This window comes from Pristis pectinata, chromosome 5 (assembly GCF_009764475.1).
Source record: "Pristis pectinata isolate sPriPec2 chromosome 5, sPriPec2.1.pri, whole genome shotgun sequence".
In the NCBI taxonomy this organism is placed as follows: domain Eukaryota; kingdom Metazoa; phylum Chordata; class Chondrichthyes; order Rhinopristiformes; family Pristidae; genus Pristis; species Pristis pectinata.
Window position 1 is genome coordinate 16,919,672 of NC_067409.1, and position 23,880 is coordinate 16,943,551.

Sequence of the window (23,880 nt, forward strand, 5' to 3'; positions counted from 1 at the left end):
GATCATAGATGTTTTCCCAGGATAGGGCTTGGGTTTAAAGTAAAATGGGAAAGATTTAAAAGGGCCCTGAGGGGAAACTTCCCCACAGGGTGGGGGGTATATTAAAGGAGCTGCCAGAAGAAGCTGTTGATGGGTACAATTACAGCATTTAAAAGATATTCAGACAGGTACACGGAGAGGAAAAGTTTAGAGGGATATGGACAAAATGCAATAAGATGGGGCTAACTCAGGTATACAACTTGGTTGGCATCAAGTTGGGTCGAAGGGCCTGTTTCCATGCTGTACAACTGAGTCTGATATCTAATGTGGAGCATGTATGAAACTTAAAGTATTAGAAATCAGGATTGATGCCCTCCACTGCTGAAGCACAATTAACTAACAATTTTTTTTCCTCAATTTACAGATTTTAGATTAAACCCAAGTAATACATGGAAATTGATGCTTTAAAAACAAACGATACAGAAAGGCATGATAGTTGACTGACAGTGCTGATGAAATGGGCAAAATTTTATGCTTTGTAAGATACTCTTTCACTAGATATCCCTCTGAAATAATGGAGTGAAATTAAAGTTGCTAGCTAAGTCCAATTATAAAATAAAGATGACTTTGTCAATTCAGAGAAGTCATCTGAGTCAGAGTTATACAGCACAGAGATAGGCCCTTTGGCCCAACATCTGTGCCAGCTATGGTGCCTATCTGAGCCAGTTACATTTGGCCCAAACCCCCCTCAACCTTTCCTGTCCATGGACCTGTCCAAATGTCTTTTAAACATTGTAATTAAGACCATAAGATATAGGAGCAGAATTGGGCCATTTGGCCCATCGAGTCTACTCTGTCATTCAATTTTTTTCTCAACCCCCATTCTCCCACCTTCTCCCAGTAACCCTTAATCTCCTTACCAATTAAGAACGTATCAATCTCTGCTTTAAATACGCCTAATGACAGCCTCCAAAGCCCTCCATGGCAACAAATTCTACAGATTCACCACCCTCTGGCTGAAGAAATTCCTTCTCATTTCAGTTCTAAAGGGATGTCCCTTTATTCTGAGGCTGTGCTCTTGGATCCTAGACTCTCCTTCTGATGGAGATATCCTCTCCACGTTCACTCTATCCAGGCTTTTCAGTATTCAGTAGGTTTCAATTATTCCCTTCTTCCCCCCCCCCCCCCCCCCCCCCCATCCCCGCTCCCATTCTCCTGCACTCTACTGAGTACAAGCTCAGAGCCATCAAACGCTCCTCATACTTTAAGCCGTTCATTCCTAGGGTCATTCTTGTGAACCTCTGGACCTTCTGCAGGGCCAGCACATTTTTCCTTGGATATATGGCCCAAAATTACTCCTAGTATTCCAAATGTACTTTTGCCACTTCCGGCAACTTGTTCCACATACCCACCACTCTGTTTGGAAAAACTTGCCCCTCAGGCCCCCTTTAAATCTTTCCCCTCTCACCTTAAACCTATGCCTTCTAGTTTAGACAACCCAACCTTGGGGATGAAGACTGACTGCTTTAATCAAATGGGGCATTGAGTAAGAGTGTGCCAAACACCCATCACCATGTTTACCTGTGTCTCCATTTTCAGGGAGCTATGTATGTGTATCCCTGGGGGTCTCTGTTCTACAAGACACTCCAGGGCCCTGCCATTTACAGTGTAATGGTAGGCAGTAGATTGTACAATGCTGTATAAAGGTATTGAGATCGGGTATGATCTAAATGAATGGCTGAACATCTGGCAGGAATTTCAAGAATGTAATAGAAGTCAGATTGCAGATGGTATTTGCATTTACTGTACAAAAATTCTAAAGTCACTCCAGCTTGTACCATCTAATGTGTATTTTAACAGAATCATTCTGGATTGGAAACCAGATTTACAGTTGGAATCTCAATTCAAACAATTGTTGAAATTGGAATCAGCCACCATGGAATTCAATTTTGTTACTGATCTTAATTCATCTGAATTAAACAATCCAAATAAAATCTTATTTTTGTATATGAATTGAGGGAATTTTGAATTGAAGGGTCAGTAGCAACAAACTGAATTTTTAACTGAGATGTTAACTATTCTGGAGACGAGACTGCAGAGGCTGGAATCTAGGGTGAAAAAACAAAACTGCTGGAGGAACTCGGCAGGTCAAGCAGCATCTGTTGGGGGAAAGGAATTTCTTTTTCAAAAATTTTATTCAGAATAAAATATATGAAAAAAGCACAGTACAAAACTGTTTACATTCTTTGTCATTTGGTCAATACATTCAGTAGTATTAACATTTTTAAAAAATACATAGTGCCACTCGTGGCTCCCTGGGGTGAGACACCTTTTTCTTTGAGTGCCCTCCCCACTGGACTCAGCCCCTCAGTGTCCACTAGCAGGACCCTAGACTGTGGTCCTTTCCCACAGAACCTTTGCACTGGTTGCACTAAGCTTCATTGCATCTCTCGGCATGTGCTCCTGCAGCTTGATATATGCCAATCAGCAGCATTCGCTTACGGATAGGAATTGTCAATGTTTTGGGTCGAGACCCTGCATCTGGACTGAGAGTGGAAAAGGACTATGGCTGGTAAAAAGGGGAGGGAGGACTGAGATGGGGACCAGTAGGTAATGGGTAGGGTGAGGAGGGTTGAAGGATGACAGGCAGTTGGAGCCTGGAAGGAGAGGGTGGAGTTTAGAGATGGGCAAGTGGGTGATGAGTGGAAGCAGACAGAAGAAAATGGGCAGATATGGTGGGGGGGGGGGGGGGAAGAAGAGGGTGAAGATGGAGATAGCTGCTGGAGGGTAATAAGCAGGAATACAAATGCTACCAGTGCTTGAATCTGTTAAGTAAGCAAGGTGATTCTGGGAACCATTAGAGAGAAGGTGAAGGGCAAATGGAACCAGATGGGGAGGGGATCTGTGGAAATGTGGTAGTAGGTGGATGGAACTTGTGGTAGTAGGGGAACAAAAATGGGTGATGGGAGCATCTTCATCTGCAGTACTGTTCAGCATAGAAGCATATTAAAACATGGGTATGAGAACAGTCTGAATTTAATCACTGATCCATTCAAAACGTGGGTCTTGTTGTGACTATGAACTGAGTCATTGGAGAGACACTGAAGTTGGTTGAAATAAAAGGTCTTTAGTCGTCATGACAAGCAGGTACTCTTGGAAACCCTTTCAGTAGAGTCTCTCTGAACTTAAAATACACCAAGTTTTTATACTTGAGCACAAAGGTAACAGCAGGTTACAATTTCAACAGCTACAATGAAATTGTTTACTTCAATATTTTGAGTTTGACAAATGGTTCCATTGAATTATATTTACAATGGGAGCTTGCTGTAACTGACAAGACACCGGAATGTTCAAACACCTTTGGGACACAGTAATTCACATGGCTGTTCTAAAAGCTTCTGAAGGCAGATCTTAGGCATCCAGGTTAATCTTGAGGGCTGACTCTCCTGAGTACACAAATATCCCAATTATTAAAAGAGCAAATATGCCTGTGACCATGTTTGATGTGCTAGGTGACAAAATCAGTCTGGTCTGGAAGCTTCCATGATCTCAGTCACAATGGTGCTTATTAACTTCGCCACTGTTGCCTGGTTTGATGTAGGCAAATTACCGTACCCCCATTGTTTTACATTTGGTTGATGCATATGAGAATGTCTCATGGTCACATCACTTTACAAACCATATATCTTGAGCACCCAGCCCCCAGTTGTGGGCCAGTGCTCTGTAGACAGTACTGTTTGTTTACAAAGCTGCCCTTGTAATTTCAAAGTGATTAATGCTTGCAATTTACATTAAGACCTGAAAACTGGTTTGTTTGAATTAATGCCTGGTATAATTCATGATTCTATAACTTCTGAATCCCTAACAGGCCTAGACATGTGAAATCATTGTCTGAGGTGAGATAGTGGAGGTAGATGAATGGCGGAACAGCCAGAAGAAAGTGGTTTAGGGCTGGATTATGTTAGATAAAATTAGGGCTAGATGAATCAAGAGAGATTAAACGATTACTTAAAATTTCAGGCTTTTGGGATTAATAGGCATCCGTGAACCAGGGTGAGTGTAACTGGAAGGATGGCACTCGATTAAAAATCCACTGTGGCTGCTGATTGGGGTTGAGGATTTATTGAGAATATCAGAATGATAGTCAAAGGAATAGGAAGGGAGGTGGGACAATATCTAAATATAGAAGGAATGAAGTCCAGTTTCTGGAGAATGGAATGAGAGTGGCAATTTTGAAAGGCATTTTCTTTATAACTTCTGTAAAGTGGCTGAAAAGCCCGCTTGGTGACTGCTGACTACTTTTCCCAAGACCACTAAAATCTTGAATAGTTGCACAAAAAGATGACAGAAAATTGTTTGAATTAAGTAATATGGCTTATGAAATAAGGTATAATTTAGTTTCTCTCAATGTTCACATGCATTTAGCACAGTTTAGATAGAGTACAGTATTATAGAATGGTTATAAATTTGAAAGGGGCCATTCAACCTGAGTCTGTATGGCTCTACATCGTGCCACCTAGCTTGTTCATTCTCCTGCCTTGTCACCACACCCTTTCAGAAACATATAGCTATTTTCAGAACAAAACAATTGAATCTGCCATCACAACTACCCTGGCAGTCCATTCTGGACCATAACCATCAGGTGGGTAAAAATGAGATTGTCCTTGTCACTTTTGGTAATGCTGGCAAAACAGTTTGGCAAACACTTCCATTATCCCTACTGAATGGCTATACAACTTGGAGACTGCACCAAATATTGATATCTTCATAACATAGGCCTTGGTAACAATGTATGTACCATAAGCAGTGTTCTATATGCATTAGACTCCAGCACATTTACCTCCTAAAATGTTATCTGACATGCTTGAATTCTTGCAAACCCTTTATAAATAGAACAATATATCTTGCAGTTCTAAATTCATCCTTGGCACTTAGCTTTCCCAACGTCCTATGACTAAATATCTCATTCATAGCTATCATTTAAAAATAGACATAAGGTCACGAAGAAAGCTTCACACTCAGTTGCCCTAGTTTATACTGACATACCACCTAACATATCAATATTGGTAGAGTTGTAGTTTGTGTATCATCGAAACGAATAACTATTTCATTAGGTAGTTTTTGTCAGTTTTGAGTAGTGTTTCTGTTATCATTGAATTTGTTGCATCAGTTTTTAAAGTACTTCAGTAAGCATAATGGCACATTTTCCCAAGGAACTAATTTAATAGCATGTTTTTAAATTGCTAATTCGGCTCATTTATTTACAGTATATTCTTTTCAAACTTTGTCCTTGTAGAAGTTTGCAGAAAAGCTAATTAGAATTTAAAGCAAGGATATCATGATTTTGAAGTTGCCTTTGTGCATTAAAACTTTTTTCCTTAGTGTTTTCAGCACTTATTTGCAAAAGAATTATCAATTGTGCATCTCTACATGTGATAATGCATCTGAGCTCATGAAAAATCAAGGGGATTCACACAGGAAATGTTTCCATAAACTTTCATGACTATTTAAGAATATCTCTGAACAAAGCTAGAAATATCCCTTACTAATGTTAGTCAGTTTATTCAAGAAGTAATGACTAGGTGATAACTTAGTGAACTAATTATTTTCTCCATGCAATTCACCCAATTTGTATTTAATTCTTAGTACAGAATCCTTAATTGAAATGTTTTGTTGAGTTTCATTATTCTCCAGACACACTTGGGGAAACTTATTCAGCCTAAATTGGTATGCATTGCATTGTTCCTTTTGATCTCAGTTTTTTACTTCCCCAGTTATGTTGTGCCCAGCATTTCCACAATTGGAACACAGCAAGTCAGTTCTGTTTGTTTGATATTGTGGTCCTTTGTTTTGGGAAACTACCAGAGAAACTACACAGGGCTGTGACTTGTTCTTTAATTGTTAAGTTAACTTTAAGGTGCAAATAATGGCAATAAGGCAACTGTTACAATAGATTTGATATCCCCAATTGTGGGGAGTAAATTGAGCTGTTGCATACAAAAATAATTCTTCCCTTTGTTAGCAATTGGTCTGACTGTTCAGAGTTCAACACAATACATTTGAGAAAAGTAATGAGTACATGAACCAAATTTGAATAGTTAACAAACCAGTTCAGTAAATTCCATAGGATGGTCATCTTTGAGTCATCAATTTTGGCCTCCTTGTAATGCCAAGTTAAATTGGGATGTGGTTAGTTTTTAATGCTGGTGCTTAACTTTTGGTTTAATTTGTTGATTGCATCTAACTGCTACTTAATTGATTAGGGCTTCCACTTCCTTTGTCATGTGCCTCTAAAGCAGAACATCATTGTGCCTTGCAATCAAGGTTAACTGGAAATGAAGCTTCAGGTTTATTGCTCCCCTTCCATTTTGCAATCCATATTCCCTTAAGAGTGGAAAGATCTAGGAGTTTCTTCATCATTGGACAAGAGATTGTGACTTTTCTGCATTATCTCCTGAACCAGAACATGCTGATTTATCATATTATTTTCATGACTTAATAATGAAAATATGATTATGGATGGTGGTGGGATACTTACAAGTAACTGCTGTACAAGTTGGGTAACTGCAGATTTAAATTCAATTTAAGTACATTTGCATCTAATTGCAATACAATTTCAAATTGTTAATCATTGTTCAGTAGAATACCTTATTCATTGCAATGCACAATCTGAAGTTGGAAGCACGACATTGCTTGAATAATAGTAAAATCTTATGGCCAAAAGATTCGAAATAATAGTAGTTATTTACTCTGGCATGACAGGATTGTTGTATAGATATTAAATTGTACTAATGCATTTGAAGTGATGCATGATGTGGAAAGAGGAGCTGAAAACTTGTTAACATCTTTTTGCTAATTAAATGTATTACAGTACTGAAATAAAACTGATTTTCTTTAATTTCTATCATATAGGGCTTTCCATCCTAAAGAACTGAATCGTTAAAGATGGTGGACTACTACCAGGTATTAGGAGTACACAAAAATGCTTCTCAGGAAGAAATTAAAAAATCGTAAGTCTAAATTGTATGAATGCTAATTAATATTAACATAATAACAATCTCAGCTGAGATTGTCATTCCAAGTAAGGATTTAGAAGACAGAAAATGGTTCCTCGTGTGAAGCTGTAATGTAAGCGTTTAATTAACCATTTTTGTTCTTGGTCCAATCTTCTATTTTGTGCAACTGCATCAAAACTGAATCAACATCAAGTTTATTGTCATATACACAAGTACATGTATGCACAGGTGCAATGAAAAACTTGCTTGCAGCAGTATCATAGAAGCAGCATTCACAAGAAAAAACATAATCATAAATTATGCACAATTTTTTTTAAAGAAAACACAATTAGAACAAAAAAATAGTCCATTTTAGTGCAAAGTGGTCATGGTGTTGCTAAACTGTAGTGATTAGGGTTTTGCAGGTTGGTTCAAGAATTGTTGAAGGGAAGTAACTGTTCTTGAACCTGGTGGTGTGGACTTCAGGGTTCTGTACCCCCTGCAAAAAGATGGCATGGCCCAGATGGTGGCGATCTTTGATAGATTTTGCTTTTTTTTAGGCAGTGCCTCCTGTAGATACTACCAGTAGTGGGGAGGGATATGCCTATGATGTATTGGGCAAAGTTTGCTACTTTCTGTAGGTTCTTGCATTTCTGTCCATTTGAATTGCCATGCCAGACCATGATGCAACCAGTCAGGATACTTTGAACGGTACATTTGTACAATTTTCCCTTTCTAATGTAGACTCCTCAAATGAGACAGGTGCAGTTTCATTAAGCTTGATACACAATTTAGTATGTTTGTCCAAACCTCCCTACATCATTTTGAAGTCTGAATGCCATGACCATGGATTTACCAAATGTCCTAAAAAGAATGCATCCTTGTCTTGCATATACGCCTTCAAAGCATCAAAAGCCTTCTGGACTAGAGAAGTCCAAGTATTTGCACTATCGTGAGTTTAAAAAAAAAATTTCCTCATTTCTGATCGACCAGTCCCCACCCTGAGGCTTTAATGTCTGGACTCCAGTCATCGTAAGTGCCTTTGTTTCTTCCATCAAGAATTTAATTAAGAATCTATCTGCTACTATATCTCAGGAATGTTCTAATGATTCTTTGCACACTCCTTTGAAAGCAAATCTCTTTTGTTCAGGAGACCAAAATACTACTACACTTGTGGTCTGAGCCTCAGACATCTGCTGCGAATCATCTTTTGTATGCTGATACTTCTCATGGCAAAAGCTAACAAATAATTTGCCTTCCTAATTGTTTGTCGTACATGTCTGTTAACTTTTTGAATAAAGGGCATTGAAAGTTCTTTGAATAAAATTTAATTTTGCATGTGGGAAAAATAGAGGTGTCAATTTGTTCCTTACTGTGATGCCACTAATTTTCTAATGCCAGTTTGAAAATGAGCTAATCCATTTTTCATCTTTTACTCATTTTCAATTCATGCAGATATTTTCCTGATCCCAGGATCGCACTTGTGTAATGGCCTAAATTGACACCTGAGCTTCTCAAATGAGAATGTCAATATACTAAACCACATTTTTTTTCTGTTGTATCCTGAGCAAGTTATACCTCCCCAAAAAATATCAAAAACAGTAAACTCTTTTAGCACATTGTTATAGTTACCAGCATTTTCAGTGCCACTAAGGTCAGTCTTTGTGCGGGTAATTTCAGTTCTTCATCCTAATTAAATGAGTACTATTATAGGCTTTCAGAGAAGTACAGTCATACAGCTCAAATAGGTCCTTCGATCCCTCATGTCCATGATGATCATTGTACTTATCTGTACTTTTCTCTCTTACCTGCATTTGATTCAATTTTTTTGTCTACATGCTCTTGGGTTTCAAATTCCAGATTCCAAACATCTGTGTGTGTAAATGGGGGGAGAAATATTCTACCTCAGAGCTGCAGTTAATCACTACCTCTTACCTTGTACCTATGCCCTCTTGCTTTTGACATCCACCATAGGACAACTATTCTTATTATCCAATCTATTTATCCCCCTCATAATTTTGTATACCTCTACAATTCATCCCTTGGCTTCCTCTGCTCCAGGGAAAACAAACCCAGCCTATTCAATCTCTCCTTGTAATTGGGATGCTCCAATACAGGCAATGCCCTGGTGAATCTTCTCTGTTGACCTCTTCACATCTTTTCTATAGAGAATTGATCAAAGCTGCACACAATATCCTGGTGTGGCACATCAAATGTTTTATTAATGCCTTATTAACACAACGTCCTTGCTCTTCTATGCCATGGCTGATGAAGACAAATTCATTGATGTGAATTTTTTTTTGGGGCAGCAGTACAGTGCAAAGATGTAATCTATAAATTACAAAAATAAATAATTAGTGCAAAAAAGAATGATGAGGTAACATTCATGGATCATTCAGAAATCTGATGGTGGAGGGGAAGAAGCTATTCCTGAATCGTTGAGTATGGGTCTTTGGGCTCCTGTGCCTCCTCCCTGATGGTAGTAATAAGAAGAGGGCATGTCCCAGATTGCGAGGGTTCTTGATGGCTGCTGCCTTCTTGAGGCACTGCCTCTTGATGTCCTTGATGGTGAGGAGAGTTGTGCCTGTGATGGAGCTGGCTTAGTCTATAACCCTCTGCAGCCTCTTGCGATCCTGTGCATTGGAGGTTCTATACCAGGCTGTGATGCAGCCAGTCAGAATGCGCTCCACCATACATCTATAGAAATTAGTAAGTGTCTTTGGTGACATAACAAATCTCCTCAAACTCCTAATAACGTAGAGTCACTGGCATGCCTCTTTCATGATTGCATCAATGTGTTGTGCCTAGGGTAGATTTCTGAGATGTTGATGCACAGGAACTTGAAGCTGCTCACCCTTTCCACCACTGACCCCTGAATGAGGGCTGATGTGTGTTCTCCCGACTTCCCCTTCCTGAAGTCCAGTCAGTTCCTTGGTTTTGCTGACGTTGAGTGTGAGGTTGTTGTTTCGGCACCACTTAACCAGCTGATCTCTCACTTCTGTACACCTCTTCATTGCCATCTGAGATTCTACCAACAACAGTGGTGTCATTGGTAAATTTATGGATGGTGTTTGAGCTGTGCTTAGTCTTTCTACCTGTGCTGCCACTTTCAAGGAACTGTTAACTTGAACTCCAAGGTTCTTCTGTTCATCAACACTCCTTGGGGCCCTACTATTTACTGTGCAAGTCCTACCCTTATTTGACCTTCCCAAATGTATTACTTTGCCCTTGTCAGGACTAAATTCTATCTGCCATTGCTCTGCTCAACTTTCCAGCTGACTAATATGCTGTAGCCTAAGACAAGTGTCCTTATTATCTGCAGTGCCACAAATTTTTCTCATCTGCAAACTTACTAATCATATCAACTGCATTCACATCTAAGTTGTTAATATGTATCACAAACATCAAGGGTTCCAGCACCAATTCTTGTGATACAACACTGGTCACAGACTTTCACTCAGGGAAAGTAATGCTCTGCCTCCTGTTGACAAGACAATTTAGGATCCAACTCTCTGCCTATTATCTTTGTGCTGGGATGGCTTTTTTCATTTGATATAATATCAGTTTTCAGCAACTTGCCATGAAAAGAATTTAAACAATATTTGGGGCAAGGCTGATGAGATGTTCTGCGGCATTTGTGACCTTAACATTGTTAAATGCTGTGATGACGCCTGTTGACTGAAATTGGTATTGCATCAATGTTAACCTAGATCTGGGGATTTGGATACATAGAGACATGCAGCATGGAAACAGGCTCTCAGCCTACCAAGTCTATGGGATCCATTAAGCACTTGCTATTTACACTAATCCTACCCAAACCTATTTCATTTTTCCCATATTCCGATTGACTACGCCCTAGATTGTACCCCTCGTGGAGTAATTTAGTGTGGCAGTTAACCACCCAAACCTCATGTTCAAGTTGTGGAAGAAAATGAACAACCTGGAGGAAACCCACACAGTCACAGAAAATGTCTAAACTCCACTCAGTCAGCAGTGAAGGTCAGAATTGAATTCAGGTTGATGGAAATGTGAGGCAGTGGCTCTAGTGCCTGTGCCACTGTCACCCTATTTGTGACTGCTTTAGTCTTTTGTTTCCTTTCTGTGGCTGTAAATTTAGATTTTACCAAGAAAAATATTATAAATCCCCTATCTGCAGTGTTCTGTGACATATGGAATATTGTTTTCAGCAGTTTTGATGTTTCATCCTTAATAAAGTCTGATTCTTTGTTCTGGAACTGTGATCAAAAAGAAATTGCTTGAGCAGCATACAACTCTACTGTTGACTTTACTTGGTCCACCAACTGGCTAAAAGTAAACCTGGATACACTAAGCCTCCCTCCACCTTGTTTGAAAGCCCTCTATAGGGTAGTAAAAGAAGCAATGCATCCAGGTCAAACTATGCTGAAGTAGTAATGCAGGAAGACTTGTCTGAGATGACCAAAAACTTGGTCAAAGTAGTAAGTTGCCACAGTGAGACTTGTCTCCTCTCTTGAATGAGATGCCCTGGTTTTTCATTCTCTTCCCAGATGTGGGCAGTGAGATCGTGGATTTGTGGCTGGAGTTTGTCAGTGCTAAATTTTAGAATCTCAATAGGGATATCATCTATTCCCAAGGTATTAGTTGGGACATGGCCTTTTTAAACATCTTGTCAGTCAGGAGCAGTGGCAAGGCTGGACTCGTGCTGTTGTAGGGTGAGTCAAGGGTGCTAACATCAAAATGTGTCACGGTTAAGGGGGTCTTTGAAGTGTTCCTTCTAGTGGCTGTTGCTTGCCTTTGTCTTTGGTAAGTTCATTTATGTTCTTGGCTCTCATAGGATGAGATCTTGGGTGTTTGGGTTGATGGCCCTGATGGTGCTCAAGGACCCTGCGTGTCAACACTACCTCTGTAACACCTTCCAAGTTCAAGAAGAGTAAAGAAGTGAACATCAGTGACCCTTCCCAGGCCAACATTGTCAACATTAATGCCTTGCGTACTCTGTTGGGCAGGCCACGTCTTTAATATGCCTGACACCAGACTCTCGAAACAGATGTTCTATTCAAAGCTCTGTCGCAGGAAGAAATGCTGGGCGGACAGAGGAAGAGATTCAAGGATGTGCTCAAGCCTCCTAACTGACATCCCTGCTGACTCCTGGGAGTCTTTGGCCCATGAATGCTTCGAGTGGAGAAGGAACACTTTATTAGTATTGAGAGTCTCCAGTCCATGAGTTGGGAGCACATGGAAGCCCTGTGTAAACAGGAAAGAGTGCAACATCTCTAGAACTACTGTTTGTCCCATTAGGCACCTCTTGCTTCATCTGTGAAAGTCTATGGTTTTTTACATCAACCTCATCGGTCACCTCAAAACCCACAAAACTCAAATGGCAGCAAGTCGTCCTCTATCCTGAGGGACTGGCTAAGAAGATGATAAAGATGATCCATGCATGGAGGCAGAAGGAATGGCGTGGAGTACTAAAGACATTTTATTCCTCTTCGCTCCCTTTTACTGAGACTTTATCTCTTTTTATCAAGAATGGGCATGCAGTCAAATTATGGGTAGAATGAAAAGTGTGGTTGTGTTTAAGGTAAGCAAGTCACTGGTCTACCTTGGATGCAGCTAGGTTGATGAAAGAAGTGGAGGTAAACATTGCTGAATGGCTATCTGTAATTTTCCAATCCTCCCCAGACATCAGAGAACTGAAGAATCGCAAATGCCTTGCCCTCATTCAAAAAAAAGTGTAAGGATAAACTTAAAGCTTTAGGGAGGTATAATCAGGGAGAAGTGTGAATTAAAGGGAAGAGTGCATTGATTTGTGAAAGGCAAATGGTGTCGGACTCTTGTTGGAATGGAAAAGTTGATGATGGGTGCAGCATTTAGAGCAGGGGTAGGTAGTTTGGTGTCTGATTTGAGAAGTTTATTTTTGAAATAAGAGGGGCCAGTTCTTGCAGGCTGTTCAGACCATTGGTGAATAGATAATTAAGTTGCACTAAATACCAGACTTCAGCACGTACTCAGTCAAGCGTAGAAGTCTGAGACTCGCTGACTAATTCAGAAAAGTCAGTTCTGGCAGATTACTTCCCTGCAGGACTAGAGGGTTTTCCCAATATTCTGCTGGAGAGTTGCCTTTCTGATCCTGCAGAAGACTCAATTGATTTCATTGGCTAAAATTGATCTGCCTTTTTCTGGCAGTTCAGGAGAGAACCACTGACTACCCCTCAGATTAGTAGGCTCCAATGTCAGTGCCAATCAAGTGAGTTGCCTTGTCCTAGATTGTGTTAAGCTTGTGTGTTTGAGTGGCAGTCATCCACACGCAAGTTCAGACTATTCTGTCACGGTCCTGATTTGTGCCTTGTAGATAAAGACAAGGCTTTGTGTTGGAGGGTGAATAACATGCCCCACGATATCGTCTCCAACCTGCTCCTGTAGCCACAATATTTAAATGGCTGGTCCAGTCAAGTTTCTGGATTATTACTAACCAGAGATATTGATGGTGCAGTACTTGGGGATGGACATGCCATTGAACATCAAAGGTATACGATTAGAATCTCTCTTGTTTGAAATGGTCATTGCTCAGCACTTTTGTGGCACGAATGTCACTTGCCACTTCTCAGCCTGTGCCTGTCTTTGTTGTCTGTGTTGTGCTGCATACAGGCAGGGTTGCTTTATTTGCTGAAGAATTGAGTTGTGCATTCATTAGTGAGCATCAGGGAAGCAGTTGAAGATGGTTAATCTAAGGGCACTACCCCCAAGGCATATCTGGGACTGGGATGTTTAACTTCCAACAACCATAAACTATCTTGATTTGTGTGAGGTATGATTCTAACTATTAGGTTGTTTCTCCTTGATGTTTATTGAGTTCAGTTATACCATTTGCTCTTGACGTCGAGGGTGCTTGCCCTTGCTTTGCCTCTGGAATCCAGTTCTGTGCCACATGTTTGAACCAAGGCTTGGGTCTGGAGCAGAATAATCCTGGCAAAATACAAAATGGGCTTCATGATCAAGTGCTGCTTTATAGTATTGTTGATGACAACTTCTATCACTTTTTACTGATCAAGACTAGGCTGAGCATTAATTAGCTGGATTGGATTTGTTCATTGTGAATGGAACATACCTGGGCATTTTTCCCCACATTGTCAGGTAAATGCTGATGTTGTAACCCTTGTGGAACAATTTGACTAGAGATGTTGCTAATTCTAGAGGGCATGTCTTCAATCCCTAATATGGGATGTTATGTGGCTTTAAGTCTTTAGCTGGTTTTTGATATCATGTGGTGAATGAAATTGGGTGATGACAGATTTCTGTAATGGAGATTGGAGGAGAAAACCACAATGAATTATCCACTTGATTTGCGCGTCTGCAGTTTTTGCTTTGAGATTACCGGGGAATTAAAGTAACAGACTTGTGGACTGAATGCTGATGTCCTGCACATTTGTCCAATCTGCATTTGGTTTCTCTATTATAGTGACCACATCATAAGCACCAAACACATTACACTAGATTGGAACAGGTGCAAGTGGATCACAGCTTCATCTGGAAAGTGCGTTGGGTCTCCTGAATGGTGGGAAGTGAAGAGCTAAAAGAGATGTGGCACCTCCTGCAGGTGCATGTGAGGGTGCCGTGAAAAGGGAAGTGAATGTTGGTAGAGATGAGCTAAAAATTCGTGGAGGAAAGGTCCAAAAGAATGTTGATGTCTGGTGATGACATCTTGAAGGTGGCAGGAAAATCCATTGAATGTGTCGGTAGGTGAGGGGGAAAAGAGAGACCCTATCTATCCTTGCTCTTGGTGAGAGGACAGGCTGTGAGAGCAAAAACATGAGAAATGGAGCAGACAAAGTTGAGTGCATGGTCAGATTTAATGGAGGGAAAGCCACGCTTAAGGAAAATGATACACATTAGTTTGTTTTTCCATGGCCTCGGTATCAGTGTAAAGATTTGCCCAGGTTTTCTCTAGACCACCCTCCCCTGTGTTCCTTCCACTGTTCTAAGTGCTGCACCCATTATCAACTTTTCCATTGTACCAATGCCAGTTCCCTTAAATCACTGAATTTTGTTCCAGCACAGTTATGCATTTCAACTTTATATTTCCATAATTACTTCTAAAACAAATTGTGTTGTGGTAACAGTTATCTAGATCTCCCACAGTAACATTCCATTTACTCTAGTTGCCAGAAGCATGCCCAACATAATTTTCTTTGACAGGGAGCATCAATCTTATAAGAACAAATGAGGAATTCTTGTCTTTCCCTCTCCTTAGCATTGGTCCTTGTTTCCATTCCTCTTCTGTTCACAGGGTAATTGGTCTCCTTGTATTGCTAATGATATATTCTTTTCTGATAAATTCTGCCTGAAAGTATAAAAGCAGAATGTTGCCACCTTAAAATGCAGAGATTGTATGTACTTTGTTGCTTTAATTCTCCATATACTGAATTCCATTCTTTTTTTAATATATCTTTGGTTTCCAGCCTACTTGAAAGGCATATCCAATCTTGTGTGTGGCATTTGGCCAAAATGCAGGCATGTGGTAGAAATCTTAACTTTTTTTTATGCTGTCACGGAGCTGAATTAAATTTACCAAAGTCTGTTCCATTGCCCTTCCTTGTGACTGCAATCTGTTCCTTCAGCTTTATACTGCCGGAGCAAACATTGTCAAATTTGGCATTGGGAGTACTTTGAATCAGATGAGTAGATTTCACACACTACATGGTGCACTGAGTAGTGCTATATGCATGTACCCAACTTTAATTAATTGGGTAATCCAGTAACAAAATATCTATTTTAGCAGCATTGTTGATTTAAAGAGCAATCAAAGTGGTAATGGGGTGTGGCTGAATTGGTGGGCATTCTGATAAACTGCTGTCAGAAGAAGCTGCAAGAACAATAGTAAAATTGTGACAGAATATTGCGTTGCTGAGTCACTTATGCAAGTTATACTGCAGGAAATTATCCATTGCAATTATTGTAATTTCAAGGATTAGCTAATTTAAGCATTTTTCCATTTCCAACTGAAAGTTCTATACTGCATTCTAGAAATGCCTACTGGAAATCAGATTCAGGATGTACAATTTGAATGGAATTGTCCTGTTATTGTATGCATTACATTTTATTTATCTACCAGTTAAGTTGTATGTTGGCTGAGAAGGTATTTTATGCATGGTCTTTCGTATTGTTTTTAAATTGTATGATGAATTTTTCAATAGATATCGCAAACTGGCACTGAAGTGGCACCCTGATAAGAATCCTGACAATAAAGAAGAGGCAGAATCAAAATTTAAACAACTTTCAGAAGCCTATGAAGTTCTTTCTGATTGTAAGTTTTATTAAGAATGAAAAACTAAAACAGTATGGTTAATTTGAGCAATCGGTTATTAAAACTATTCTATTTAAGGTCAAATAATAATGTGGAAGGATGTCAATTACTCTTGAAATTGGCTTAGTGTTCAGAAATATTATTGTCTTGAATGAAACTAACATTTTATGAAAGCTTTTGGGGAAATTTTAAAATTTCAAACCAGAAATCTTTTTGGAGATGTTCATGTTGGCAATAACAGAAATTGTTCTCATGCTCACGATTAAGTTTTTGATTTCTAGGGTGTTATTTTGCAGCACTGTTCTGCAGTGGTCAAGGAAGCTTATCTGCTGTCCCAAATAAACAAGATGATACCACTTCTAAATATTGTGGCTTCTACCAATTAATTCACAAGCAGTATCACTGTTGTCCTTGAACCATTGTTTGTGGCGTTCCAGGAGATCGCTACACCAATGTCTTTGTTGTTTCAGAATGCTCTTTGAACTTTCAAGCATTCCCCAGTAACTTTCGTCATCTTTGATAGACTACTATTGCTTGTGATTACATGTTCTTTCAGCTTTTTTGCGTGTTTTATTCTTGAAATTTGGCCCTGTGGCTATTTCTTCACTGACATCCTGCTGCTTTTTGTTTGTCCCAAGCCTTGAAGTAACTTGTGTGAATTTAATTGCCTGTATTCAAACAGTAAGTCAAGTATAAGAAAACTGCTGCCTTCAAATTAGCTTAGATTATGTTCCTTCACTGAACTCTTATCCTGAAAAATATTACTTTCAATCGATAACGTTACTTATGATGAAGACAACTTTTGATTTGGATATATGTTTGAAAATGGGCATGTAGGAAGGAAAGATGCAAATTTTCATGTTCATAATTCCTGTTTAAGAAAAGCCTATCTAAAACAATGTTTCAAAAAACGTTTCGACTAGAAGGGCCAAATGGCCTGTGCTGTAGTTTTCTATGGTTCTAACAACGTGATGTTTTGTGTCTTCCTTATCTGTCCCACTGATTAGAATAACCTTTGCAAGGTCTTGATAAGATTTGATGTGCTGAGGTAAGCTTCTTGCACAAAAGGGAAATATTATGTGTGACTGTGTCAGCATAGTAGAGCTGAGGCGGTTCTAGTTGCACTGGTGACCTGGGTTGAATCCTGACCTCTGCTGTTGATGTGGGATTTGCATGGGTTTCCCCTGGGTGTTCTGGTTTTCTTGCACATCATCAAAGATGTGCTCATTGGTGGATTGATTGGCTACTGTAAATTGTCCCTTGTCTGTTAATGAATAGTAGAATCTGGGGGAGTTGATAGGAATGTGGGAGAATAGGTTATATGGGAAATTAGTGGGAGAAAGATTGCTGTGAGTTGGCAATACCTGGGAAATGGCATGGTATGTTGTATGGAAATATGGACTTCAGTGTAAATTGTAATAGTCAGATTTTTTGGTTAAATTAGCTGACAATCTAGTTAGCAGGATAGCATCTCTATTCTTTTGTTTCAAGATTAATTTATAGTCTAGTGTTTTCCATTTTGTAGAATTTGTCAGCTGTGCTGTTTTGATGTTTTGCAATTACCCAAACCCTCTACTTGGCTGTTACTGTTATGTAGTATTAAGTTAATGAATTATATCAAAATCTTTGCTTATTTACCCATATCTGTCCTATTGTATCATTATTTTTCAGAAAAAAGGTAGGTATCCATAAACACCCATCAACTAACACTGCCGAAACTGAGTCTTAAATTTGACGCAGTTTGATTTGTCTCCTTGTAACTTCCGTTGAGTCAAACTATATGTTCTGGCCTTCCAAAATTTTTGAAAAAAAAATAGAAAAAAGGAATTGCTTGTAATGAAAACTAGAAATACAATAACATTTACCCATTGAGGAAGGGTTGGGTAATTCCAGTGACATTTTCAGAAATTTGAATAGAGCAGAATCTTTAGATTCTGGACAAGTGCTAGAGGATCGGAAAACTGCCAGTGTGACACAACTATTTAGAAAGGGAGGGGAGACAGAAGTGAGTATTGGCTTATTATCATTGGAAAATATTAGTAATTATTAAGGAAGTAATAGCACATTAAGAAAATCTTAATTTAACGGTCTCAGATTTCTAATAAGGGAATGAAGTGTTCTGGGGAAAAGGCAGGAAAGTGACCTTGAGGAATGTTGGATCAGCCGTGATCATGATGAATGGTGGAGAAAGCTCGGAACAGAATGGCCTGTTCCTAGGTCTTGGCATATTCCTGTTTGTCAGAACCCAACTGCTTTTTCCAGGGCTAGATACTGCTGCATCTGGTCCAACACAGAAAGAGTCCTCTTCCATCCCACTTAACTGATCCAGTTGCAGAGGGCTGATGTTGTTGGCTCTCTGATCACTCAAATGGCGTAGTGAAGGTCATGAACCAGTAGCTGGGTCCCAGGTAATGCAGTGAGAAAGCCTGCCCATGGAATGCCCTTACAAGGTGGGGTGTGGGTGGGAGCTTTGCCAACTGTGTGGATTTAATGTCTAATATTCAGACACACAAACTGAAAACTTCAGTTGTAATTAAACCAAAAACATGCAAGCACATTTTACAAATAATTAAAGCTATTAAACAAAAGCAAAAACTTCCTCTGTCTCCTAATTTCCAGGCCAAGAGTCCCCAGTGAATTAAAAGGGTCTCTGATCCTTTGCCAGCTTTAGCTGGCATGTGGTCTGCGTGATGATTTCCTCAAGTTTATGTGGGGAATCCCAACTAGATCCCACTATTGGACTAATGTCCTGTAGTAGAGTATTGTGACAATTATGGCACCATCTGGTTCTCTGCGCATATATGTAAATCTGGTGTGCATTTGAATAGCTAAACAATGGTTCCTTTCTGAACCATTGGCTACAGCCAGCAAAGTTCAGTCTGATATTTTAAACACAAAGTATTAAAGTATTATCAAAACAATTATTGACTTGCAAAAATTTTCACTTGTATAAAATATTTTGCATCAAAATCAATACTTATTTTTGGTATTAAAATTATTTTTTAACACAGCTTCAAAGCGTGATATCTATGATCGATATGGCAAAGAAGGCTTGACTAATGCTGCTGGAGGTAAGCTAACATCCCTGGTTCTTAAGTAATTGAAATCATGAATAAATCATGTGTCCAGTCCAGCTGCAGGGTCTCGACCCAAAATGTTGACTACTCATTTCATTCCACAGATGCCACCTGACTTGCTGAGTTCTTCCAGCATTTTGTCTGTTGTTCATGATGTTGCCAGATGTTTTGCATGGTACAAAACTCAGCATAGCTATTGAGGGCTTTTTTATTTGTCATTGGAATAGCTTCGTATTTGGCCTGGATTGTACATTCAAGGTGAAGATGCATTGTTTGCTATTCCTCACAACCTATGTGGGCTTTTACACTTCACTTGGCAGTTCAGACAGCCGGAAATATCACAGTGGCCTCTCTCTGAATGGGGCCAGCAAAATGGGGTAAATCTTTAGGGTGTGCTGGATCTGTTGGTAACTGGACAACTCCAGAGCAGAGGCTGTGGTGTAGCGTTCTACACAGTGGGACTTCTGTGCTGCCTGGTTGGAGTTTAACCAGGTGGTGCAAATGTCTGAAGATTTGCCAATTACAGGCTGGGAATTGTCCGCTGAAAATGCAGTAAGTTGAGCACATTGAAATTGGTTGTAAAGATTGGCTGCTCGGGAAAGGGTAAGTCGCAAGGCTTTATGGAGATGCACTGCAGATGCTCAAAATCTGGAGCAACACACAAAGCGCTGGGGGAACTCAGTGGATCAGGCAGCAGGTATGGAGAGAAATGGCTGTTTGCCTCCATAGATGTTGCCTGACCTGCTGAGTTCCTCCAGCATTTTGAGTGAAAGGCTTTATTTGGGTTTGTTGGAACGTTTTAATTGTTTTTGTTTTTTTTTTAAAGCTTTTGATAAGTTCTCAATGATTATAAATGTTTGAATATCAAAATGTTGACATTCAAACATTCACAGTCATTCAGGAGTGTTCACTGCTGTCAAAGACTCTTGTGGCTTCAGCAGGCCATTTGTTTCATGACAGTACCATGTGCTGCCCTGAACCTTGCTGATGGACTGGGAGATGAGTGTAGGCAACCAGCAATCTCTGGGGCTCTGTACCTTAAGTCTGTGAATTGAAAAACTGAATCTGAAGTGGGGAATATTTAATTCAAAATTATATTCAGAAATTGAAAGTGGGAGAGGTGATTGGAAAATTTGGGAAAAAGTGATTAATTCAAATTATGAAGGAATGAGATTTCACTTTTGTGCAAGTACATTTTCAGTTAGTTGATAGCAGTTGAGAATTAACTGTAATTCACTTGAATGTGACATTCTGTGTGGTTCAGTGAGAAGTAAGCACCGGTATTCCTTCCAGATGTGGGTTTGTACGATTTTGATTTGGGTTGGGAAGTCAGGTGAAGAAAGAGATGGTAGCAAGCATAATTTCATTTTTTTTTGTGTGTCATAACCAGCCATGAAACTCTCCATTTATTTTCTTTCTGTAATGCACAAAAGATCCAGGCCAAGTTATAGACAACTGCCACCTGCCCACCCCCACCGTTGCAGCCAACAATAAGTAAATATTTTTCTCAGTTTACTCTGATCTTAATTTTGTTCATTTGAAACAATATTGGAAGAACATTTTAGGTTACAGTACTTAAAAAAAATCTATCAGTTTTTATATCCAAGTAACCTTCCCTGATTCCAAATGTCACACATTATAGATCTGTATAGATTTTGAACTGGGAAAGGTAAGTTTTATTTCTGTTCTGATACTGTAAAATAATTCTGACAAAGTTCAACTGTAATGAACAATGGCTTTAATGCTGTCAACTTTAAGGTATTGGCCAAGAATTTGCATCGGTTGTCTGCACTCTCCATTAAAATGGAGCAATTCTGCCAGGAACTTTTGGAATGCACCCAGGTGTAATTAAATATGGAAATCTAGAAGTTGCAACAAGTTCTTTCCTGCAGCTCTGCAGGGAATGCCATTGGTTAGAACATGGAACATAGAACATTACAGCACGGTACAGGCCCTTCAGCCCATGATGTTGTGCCAACATTTTATCTTGCTTTTAAGATCTATCTAACCCTTCCCTCCCACATATCCCTCCATGTTTCTATTATTCATGTGCTTATCTAAGAGTCTCTTAAATGTCCCCACCTCCACCAGGGCTTATCTACCTTAAATCTGCAAATTGAAAAACTGAATCTGAAGTGGAGAATATTTAATTCAAAATTGTATTCAGAAGTTGAAACTGGGAGAGAGATGTATCTGCCTCCACCACCTCTGCTGGTAGTGCACTCCATGCACCCACCACTCCGTGTATATATTTAAAAAAAAAGTACCTCTGACAATCCCCCCCCCCCCCCCCCCCCCCCATACCTTTCTCCGATCATCTTGAAATTATGCCCCCTTATGTTAGCCGTTTTTGCCCTGGGAGAAAGTCTCTGATTGTCCACTCAATCTATGCCTCCTTATGATCTTGTACAGATCTGTAAAGTCACCTCTCATCCTCTTCTGCTCCAAAGACAAAAGCCCTAGCTTGCTCAGCCTCTCCTCTTAAGACATGCTCTCCAATTCAGGCAGCATCCTGGTAAATCTCCTCTGCATCTTCTTTAAAGCTTCCACATTCTTCCTATAATGAGGCGACCAGAACTGAACACAGTACTCCAAGTGTGGTCAAACCAGAGTTGTGTAGAGCTGTAACATTACCTCACAGCTCTTGAACTCAATACCCCGACTAATGAAGGCCAACACACCATACGCCTTCTTAACCTGATAAACCTGCGTGGCAACCTTGAGGGATCTATGGGCATGGACCCCAAGATCCCTCTGTTCCTCCACACTGCTAAGAATCCTGTCATTAACCTTGTATTCTACCTTCAAATTTGATCTTCCAAAGTGTATCACTTCACACTTATCGGGGTTGGACTCCATCTGCCACTTAGTCCAGCTTTGCATCCTATCAATGTCCCGTTGTAACCTATGGCAACCTTCTACATTATCCACAACACCATCTGCAAACTTACTAACCCATTCTTCCACATCCTCATCCAAATCATTTATAAAAATCACAGAGCAGGGGTCCCAGAACAGATCCCTGCAGAACACCACTGGTCACCGACCTTCAGGCAGAATGTGCTCCATCTACAGCCACCCTCTGTCTTCTATGGGTGAGCCAATTCTGAATCCACACAGCCAAGTTTCCCTGGATTCCATATCTCCTGACTTTCTGAATGAGCCTTCCATGAGGAGCCTTACCAAACGCCTTACTAACATCTATGTACACCACATCCATTGATCTACCTTCATCAATGTGCTTTGTCACATCCTCAAAGAATTCAGTCAGGCTCATGAGGCATGACCTGTCCCTCACAAAGCTATGATGACTGTCCCTAATCAGCCTATGCTTCTCCAAATGCCCATAAATCCTGTCTTTAAGAATCTTCTCTAGTAATTTGTTAACCACTGAAGTAAGACTCATTGACCTGTAATTCCCAGGGTTATCCCTACTACCTTTCTTGAACAAAGGAACATTTGCCACCCTCCAATCATCTGGCACTACTCCTGTAGCCAGTGAGGATGCAAAGATCATTGCCAAAGGAGCAGCAATCTCTTCCCTCACTTCCTGTAATAACCTTGGATATATCCCATCTGGCCCCAGTGACTTATCTATCCTAATGTTTTTCAAAAGTTCCAGCACATCCTCCTTCCTCACGTTGATGTACCCTAGAGTATCAGCCTGTTGTATGCCATCCTCTCAAATGTCAAGGTGTCTCTCACTGGTGAATACTGAAGCAATGTATTCATGAAGGACCTCCCTCTACCTCTTCTGACTCCAGGCACGTTTCCTCTTTTATCCTTGATTGGTCCTCCCCCCTAGTCATCCTCCTATTCTTCACATGCGTGTAGAACGCCTTGGGGTTTTCTTTAATCCTACTCACCAAGGCCTTCTCATGTCCTCTTTTAGTTCTCCTAAGTTATTCTTAAGCTTCCTCCTGGCTACCTTGTAAGTCTCCAGAGCCTTGTCTGATCTTTGCTTTCTAAACCTTAGGTAAGCTTCTTTCTTGCTCTTGACAAGATATTCTACGTCTCTTGTCAACCATGGTTCCTTCGCTCTACCATCCTTACCCTGCCTCAATGGGACAAGCCTATCCAGAACCCGATGCAAGTACTCCCTGAACAACCTCCTCATTTACGAGAACTTCCCCAAGAACATCTGTTCCCAACTTACGCTCCCAAGTTCCTGATTAATAGCATCATAATTCCCCCTCCCCCAATTAAATACCTTCCCACGTCATCTACTCCTATATCTCTCCAAGGCTACGGTAAAGGTCAAGGCAACCTTTGATAACCTTTGTTATCGAGGCAACCAATGCTGACTTAGTACCTCGATAATGTCAACTTTGAGTTGTTTTTTTTAACATGGGATTGAATGTTGCTGGCAGTACCAGTGTTTAATGTTCTTCCCTTATTTCCTCTAAGGTGAGAGGCAGGTAAGAGTCAACCACTTTAGTGGACTTGGTAATTAGTCACATGTACAGAGATACAATGAAAAGCTTTGTTTTGGATGCCATCCAGACAGATCATTCCAAACATAAGTATATTGAGGTAGTACAAAAAG

At 40.0% G+C, this 23,880-nt stretch overlaps 1 protein-coding gene across 1 annotated transcript in view; it reads left to right on the top strand.

The window, feature by feature from the left end:
- Positions 1-23,880, top strand: part of dnajb6b (DnaJ heat shock protein family (Hsp40) member B6b) — an 89,553-nt gene that overhangs the window by 10,049 nt on the left and 55,624 nt on the right. The window contains exons 2-4 of the mRNA XM_052016214.1: positions 6,892-6,989; positions 16,148-16,257; positions 19,269-19,328. Of these exons, the coding sequence (XP_051872174.1) occupies positions 6,925-6,989; positions 16,148-16,257; positions 19,269-19,328 (235 nt within the window). The 5' untranslated portion in view covers positions 6,892-6,924. The remainder of the gene's footprint in view (positions 1-6,891; positions 6,990-16,147; positions 16,258-19,268; positions 19,329-23,880) is intronic.